Source organism: Tupaia chinensis, unplaced genomic scaffold (assembly GCF_000334495.1).
Source record: "Tupaia chinensis unplaced genomic scaffold, TupChi_1.0 Scaffold000187_1, whole genome shotgun sequence".
NCBI classification, from domain to species: Eukaryota; Metazoa; Chordata; class Mammalia; order Scandentia; family Tupaiidae; genus Tupaia; species Tupaia belangeri.
This window is the reverse complement of record NW_006159662.1, coordinates 2,995,612-3,003,146: the sequence shown is the minus strand read 5'-3', so window position 1 is coordinate 3,003,146 and position 7,535 is coordinate 2,995,612. Positions and strand designations below refer to the sequence as shown.

At 48.2% G+C, this 7,535-nt stretch overlaps 1 protein-coding gene across 1 annotated transcript in view; it reads right to left on the bottom strand.

The window, feature by feature from the left end:
- CACNG1 (calcium voltage-gated channel auxiliary subunit gamma 1) overlaps positions 1–7,535 on the bottom strand; it is a 12,380-nt gene extending 4,845 nt beyond the window's left edge. The window contains exon 1 of the mRNA XM_006146764.1: positions 7,301–7,535. Coding sequence (XP_006146826.1) covers positions 7,301–7,535 — 235 coding nt within the window. The remainder of the gene's footprint in view (positions 1–7,300) is intronic.

Here is a 7,535-nt window from a genome sequence, read left to right as displayed (position 1 = left end):
CAGCAGTAAATGTGCCTCCGGGTAAACAGCCTTCTCTGAGCTTCTATATTTAAATCACTTTCCTTTTGAACTGAGTTACCTGGGGTGTCTGACTGCCGGTGGTGATGTCAGAATAGCTGCTGCTCTTTTCAGTCTCGCAGCATCGGGTGCTATTTTAAAGCAGAATGCGAACCTCTCAGATTGGTTAGATTATTAGCTATCGATTCTCAAGCCACTGCTCCAGAGTGCTAGATCCTAAATCCCCATGTGTCTCCCCCCTGGACAAAGGAACATTTCTGTTTCCTTCTTGAAGGGCCAATTTTGGTTGTCATTGAAAGCCCTCTGAAAACAATGGACCGAATTCAAGTGGATTTCGCGGTCAGCTGCCTCCCTGACTACTCGCAGTGAGCTAAAAGCCTTCCGAGGGGAGGGCCTGCAGATAAAAGCCATCAAGAGTCTGGGTTGCTGGGGAGACTGGCACAGGTAGGTTCGGGTTGTCAACCCCCACCAGATAAACACCAGGCTGCGATCTGGACAGACTGCTGTTGCTGCCAGGTGTTGGGGGAAAGCCAGCCTGGGCTCAGCCCCACCGCATCGTGTGGGTCTGTGGGGGCCAGGTTGTGTGCTTTGGGGGAGTCTTTTCTTTTGGTGGTCCAGGTGCAATGTCCCCCTCCCTCTTCTCCTCTATTTAATGTTCTCAAAGGAGGGGGTGTGAGGAGGGGAGGCTCCCAGTGGGCAAGATTCCTTCTCAGGGTATCCGGAAGGTTCAGCTTCTCCCAACATGACTGAACTGGGGACCTGAGGGTGGATGGGGGACCCCGTCTTTCCTCTTGAACTTAGCATGTGAGGAAAACTGTTGTCTCCTACCCTAAACCTGGAAGAAGCATGCACTCCTGGGTCAGGTGGCTGCCCATTGGAGACTCCATGTCCCTCCGTGATCCGATGGCCTTCACAGGGGAGGGGGCACATCAGACCGAGGCCTCGTTTTGGGCAATCAGTCAACATCATCAAGGAGGAAGCAGTCCTGCTGACGTGGGCAGGCGTCCTTCCTTGGCTGCCCCGCCCCCTGTCCTGGTGCTGTCTGGGAAACTGAACACCCAGGGAAACTGACAGCGGAGGGACATCTGGGGTGGGCTCTGAGTGGCCCATCTAGTCACAGGTAAGGGTTTAGAGGGGAGGGGAGGGACAGTCCTGTGCAGATGCCGAGCCTTCCTGCCTCTGCCTCTCTGATGCCCCTCCTCACCCCCATCCCAGTCTCCATCACCTCACACAAAGGTTGGGGCTTTCAGTTTTGCCTCAGTGGGCTGGCGTCCAATCCCTTGGCAGAAGAAGCAAGTGCTTTGGACCAAGGCAGTCGAGATGACAATCTAGGACGATTGGAGCTCCCAGGTCAGAGCTGCAAAGGGCTTTTGGGGATTGTAATATTTCTGTTTTCATGAGACTCAGTGGCCTAAAAATGTTAAGTGGGTTATTCCTTAAAAAAGATAGTGAACTTGGTTCTCAGGCTTGACTAGGGGATGGAGGAGGCTGGCTAAGCAAACACTCTGGTTAAAGGAGTTATTAGCTGTACAGAACCATTTCCAGTGTGACCATTTCAAAGGACAGGAGGCACATTCAGCTCCAAGCCAAACTTGGGTCAACAAGTGCTTTATAGGTGGAATAGCTCTTAGCATGAGAGGATGCGTCTGGGTCACCACTGAGGCTGTACGAGTCTATCAAATGTCATGCCATGGAGACTTATATGTTAAATAATAGATTTGTTGATTTGTGCCTCTTTAATTGGGAAATCTTATAAAATGGGCTGGGAAAAACCCTGAGACCTGACCCTAGAGCTTCAGAGCACTGCTCTTCTGTTATGGCCTAGAACTTCTTCATGGGCTTATGCGGGGGGTTGGGGGGGACTGACATTCTCGGTGTCAGTAGCATCACTCTTCCATACAGCCTCAATCCCTGCAGTGAGACTAGATGAGAAGGTGGGCTATTAGGTAAATGGGGCACTGGGGCAGGCTGCTGCTTAGCCATAACTAGGCAAAGCCTGAAAGAAGCAACACTTCACCCAGCCCGGGGGCAGCGATGACCTCTCTGGGCACTTGGGAAGCCCCTGCTCTCATTCTTGGACCTTTAACTTGTACATGGCATCCTCCCAAGGCAATTTAGGGTCAGGGGAAAAAATCAGATTGACAACTCTTATCCTCAGAGCCCTACCATTCGATGGCTGGATAGGATCTTGAGAAGCCTCCATTGAACCAGCTCCTTGTCTGGTTGCCCCAACCCATGCCACATCAAAAACTGGACTCTGTGTATTCACTTGGGTTATGTTTTTAGAAGCTGTGCTTGTATGTGTAGTACAGGATGTGGAAGGGGACTGAAGAGCAAGCAGACTCTGGACGCAGGATTTGGGGGTTGAGCCTTTGTTAGGTGGTCTGCCTGGGAAAAGACGTGCTCAGTCTGTGTAGAAAGAGCACCATTTGTAGAACGAGAATCTACTCTCTGGGTTGTTGTAAAGTATTACGATGTAGTGACTAAGAAGGTGAATATTAGGGGCAAAAGCCTGGGTGTTACTGCTGGTTAATCTCATTAACTATGTGGTTACTCAAATTACTCAACCTCTCTGTGCCAAATTTTCTTTATCTGATAACAGTATCAGCCTCATGAAAGTCTTTGTGAGGATTAGATATATACAATCTTGTGGCTTCTGGGAAAAATCGGCTGTTTATTTTATTAAGGATCCCTTGTAATGATCCCTTTCTGCTTATAAGATTCTCTGTGTCTTTCAATAGTTTGATTATGATATGTCTAGGTAAGGATCTCTCTGAGTTTATTCTAGTCAGGATTTATTGAGCTTCATGGATTTGTGCATCAGTATTTTTCATCCAATTTGGGAGGTGTATGGCTATTATTCTTTCTATTCTTTTCTCTCTTCCTTCTGGGATTCTCATTATGCGTATGTTGGTATGCTTGATGGTGTCACACAAGTCTCTCAGGCTCTGCTTAGTGTTCTTTGTTCTTTTTCTGTCTGTTTCTCAGGCTGGGTAATCTCAACTGACCTTGATCTTCAAGTTCACTGATTCTTTTAATTATTTAAATCTGCTATTGAGCCCCTTAATGATTTTTTTTGCATTTCAGTTATTATAATTTTCAACTCCAGAATTTCTATTTATCCTTTAAATATTTTTACATCTTTAAAATTAATATTTTCTATTTCATAGGATATAATTTTCATTTTTAGTTGTTTACATATGCCTTCTTTTTTGTTTTTCTTAAGAGATATTTCTGCTATAGGGTACCTGCGCTCAGCAGAGATAGAAAGTGAAAAATCACTTCTCGCAGGGATGGCCATGCTGCGATCCCTTCTCTTTCATTCTCCTCTTGGGATCTTGGGCGCACACACACACACCCCTGGCAGTTTCAAGTCGTTGGTCCAGGACTTGGACTGCGGTCAACCACATAGGAGTCCAGTGACGTAACCATGACGCCACATTCTGGTCTCATACATGGCTTCTTTTAGGTTTTTGGATGTGCTTAAAATAGCTGATTGAAAGTCTCTGTCTAGTATATTCAGTATTTGGACACCTTTAGGAATTTATTGACTACTTTCTCTCCCTTATACATAGACCTCATAATTTTAATTTTTTGCGTGTCTTATATTTTTCATTGGGTCATTGGGAAGGTCATGACACATTTTTGCAAAGAAAAACATAGAAAAATACGTCATGACTTTCCCAACAACCTAATATGGCAACTCTGGGAATCAGATTCTCTCCCTTTTTGGTGGTCTGTTACTGTTTATTGTTGTCTGTAGTCACTTTTCTGAACTAATTTTGTAAAGCGTCATTCTTTGTCATGTGTGAACACTGAAATCTCTGTTCAATTAGCTTAGTGGAGTGATAACTGATTTCCTGAAGTGCTTTGACCCAACTCCCAGTCTTTGCCGAGAGGCTCTGTGCACAAGTCGGATGTGATTTTAACACTCAGATAGGCAGTCTACACCTGTGTCTCAGCCTTCACTTTCTGCTTGCACAGAGTCTCAAGATAAGGCAGAGGTGAGAAGTCAGTGCCTTTTCAGATCTTTCCTGAGCATGCACACAGCATTGAACATGTGTATGGTCTCCTAGATTTCCAGGAATATATTAAAGTTTTTCAAAACTACCCATGGACATGTAATTCTCCAGCTCTTTTGGTTAGCCTGTTGTTTGGTTAGCCAATAGTTACCTGCTGCCTCAGGCAGCCACATTGTTAAACAATTGTCTTTAATTGTTTTCGACAAATGTCCCATGAGAGAAGGATTGTTTGCCCTGGTGAGCTTAGAGTCAAGTCAAACAAAGACAGTCTTGCAACTTCCAGGGAACTACCAGACAGGCCACATAGTGACAGTTGTCCAGGAATGGGGCTTTGAAAGAGATCTAAGTCCCTTCAGTCCCCTTCAGTGGCCACCCAGCTGTCAGTTTTCATTAGGATTGTGAGATGTTGGTTTTCAAGGCCACAGCAGAACTGGAGATGGGACAACAGGAGTAGGGCAACTTAAACCAGCACAGAGTTCACTGTTTCTCCTGAGAGTCACTCATTTTTCTAAAATAAGCACTTTTTGGATTGCTGCAAGATTTTGATTAATTTCCAGAGTTCTGAAAAATATTGGTTTTGCTAACGTTTGTCAGTTATTTTTAATGCTTTGATGGGGAAGATTTTTAAAGGTTCTCGCTTGTCTTTTTCTTTTTTTTTCCCCTAATGTCATCCAAAGTTAACATATGTCAAGTGCTTACAACCACGTTTGGCACATGGTGCTATGCTTGTGTGCCATTAGTATTGTTATCGGTATTATTGTTAATAATAAATAAATAAGAAAATAAGGAATGACGCCTCCTCCTCCCTCCAGAAAAAAGCAATGCTGGGGAGCACAGAAAGAAACAGTGCACATTTGCAGAGAAAAGACGGAAAGGTGCTCTGGAAGATTTTGGGGGGATAGGTCGTGTTCGATGTCACGAGTTTAGGAAGTAGGATTCATAGCTGGACGAGGGTGAGAAGGCAGAGCTGGACTTTGCTTAGGCTCAAGGCCAAACCAGCTGGTGCAGCCTCCTCCCGCCAGCCTCTCTCTTCTTCGCGTGGCCTCTGCTCATACTCTGCTCATCTGCTCTGACTTTAAAAGGCAGATGGCTCGAAGACCAGGTAGACAGCACGTAACGCTGTGTCTCCATGCGTGGTCCCTGGAGAAGCTGCCTCGCCCTGCCCTGCCCTGCCCTGCCCTGCCCTGTTCTGCCTCTCCCAGGGGAGCTGGTTGGATGACGCATCTGTTTACGGGTATGCTCAGCATTAGCTGAGGGGCGTGGGCATCTGGGCTATGTGATACCTTTCGAGCACATGCCCACGCCTGTCAAAGGCCTCAGCCTTGGGATTTGGTGTTTCCAAGACAGCTGAGTATTTATGAGTCTTCTGGGTTCCTAGTGGGGGTGAGCAAGGCAGGGGTCCCCTGGAGCTGATCTGGAGGTGGGAGAAGAAAGAAGGCAGAGAGGAGGGGAGGGCGAAGGATGGGCTGTTTGCCCCAAGTCCCTTACTTGGAGACTCAGTATTGACTTCCTTGAAGGAAAGTTTTTTTTTTTTTTTTGGAGAGAGTTTTTTTCACTATAGGGCACATGCGCTCACCAGACAGACAGAGAGAGATATAGAGACAGAAAGCGAGAAATCCCCCCCCAGGGAGATGGTCACGCCGCAATCCCTTCTCCTCCATTCTCCTCTCGGGATCTTGGGCATGCATGCACACGCGCCCGGCGTGAGTTTTAAGCCACTGGGTCTGGACGTGAACCGCGGTCGACTACGTGGGAGTCCAGCGACATAGCCATTACACTAACTGCTGGTTCCCCTTGAAGGAAAGTTTTTAAGGAACTTTTGGTCTGCAGAGTGAATAACGCTGAAGACCAGGTGGGACGCTACGTGTTTGCTCCACTGCCCCATGGAGAAGTGTTCACAAGCACCAGGAAGGGTCTTACATTCCTGAGCCTGAGCCCCACGTAGTTTTAAAAAATGTGCTGGGCTGGGGGAGGGCTGGCAGGTGACGCGGTGGTTAAAGGCATTGGATTCCCACATGGCTGACCATGGTTTGAGACTTGGACCTGGCGGCTTGTTTCTTCCTTTCCCTTTCTCTCTCTCTGGTCAAATTTAATAATAATAATAATAACAAATGGAATTAAATAAATAATTCTAAAAAATGTGCTAGAGGGCACACGTGTTCACTGGAGAGAAATGGAGACAGAAAGTGAGAAAGCATCCCCCAGGGAGGGACGGCCGTTCTCCTCTCAGGATTTTGGGCACCCACCCATACATGCCCGGCATGTTTTTTCATGTCTATGGGTCCAGGGACTCAAAATGTGAATACGGCTTTGTGGGATCCAGCTGCCTTAACCTCCACACATTAAGAGGTTCATATTTTAAACAGGCTGAGATGGGCTTCACCCACCCCCCATAGTCATTTAGGAGTGTGGTGGGTGATGCATAACCAGAGCGCAGACCTCCAACTCTCCACATGGTACACTCCATGGGCAGAGACTCGCCATGGTAATGCCGGTATCGTTGACAAGGAGCCCACCTGCAATGCATGCTTCAGTTGCACGGTGGGAAACTGAAGAATCCACTTAAATAACTATGTGAGGCAATGCTGCATAATTCCAATGGGGTCTGAGTTGAGGGAGGCTGTACAGGAGGTCTGCTGATTGTGACAGAAAGGCAGGTGGCTTGTATAGGACCACGTCCTGTGACCTGTCCAGCTCCAGGTCCCTACCCAGAAAAGCCTGTGTTGGGTCCCATGCCCCACCTGTCTCGGGATTCTTAGCACTGTGAGACAACGAACCCTGCATGTTCGTTTTGCGCTGGGTCCTGCAAATTCATTAGCTAGTCTCCTCTATGTTCTCGCCTAGAGGCTGAGGTATGAACCTGCCAGCCCCATGGCTCCCTTCAGCCTGGGGACAGGAAGCCACCCTCTCTTTGCAGGGAGAGAGTGGAGCAAGGACATCTGACCAGTGACCATGGCTGGCGCAGAAGCCCCTGGTCTGGTAAGCCTGTTGTTTTTTTCTTAAGCCTCTTGTCCTACCTGTCCAGCTCCCTCTTCAGGAGAAAGAGCCCCCAGCCCAGCAAGACAGAAATAGGTGAACACCATTTAACAGCCCAGCCCAGCTGCCAGCACACCGCATGCAATTCAGATCTTCCTCCCTGGGCAGGAAGGGCTGGGTGGCTGCTCCCTTCTGAGGCTGAGAAACCTGCCTTACTTCCCAGCTTTTCCAGGGGGCCTGGGAGGGCAGGAAGTGGGGAGGAGGATAGAGAGTGGGTACATTACCCCCAGGCAGGGAGATGGGTCCGCAGCTCCCGTCGGTACTGTCACCCATGGCCATGCGCTTGGTGCAAATCCTCCAGAGGCCAAAGTGGGCCACCTCGCAGGTGGCATTGTGGTGCTCCAGGTGGGGAGTCAGCACAGCCCAGTGGTCGGTCACCACAGCCGCCAGGGCCAGGACAATGCCCACCAGGATGCAGAAGAGGGCCACGCGGACCTTCAGGGCTTTGGTCTGAGACAT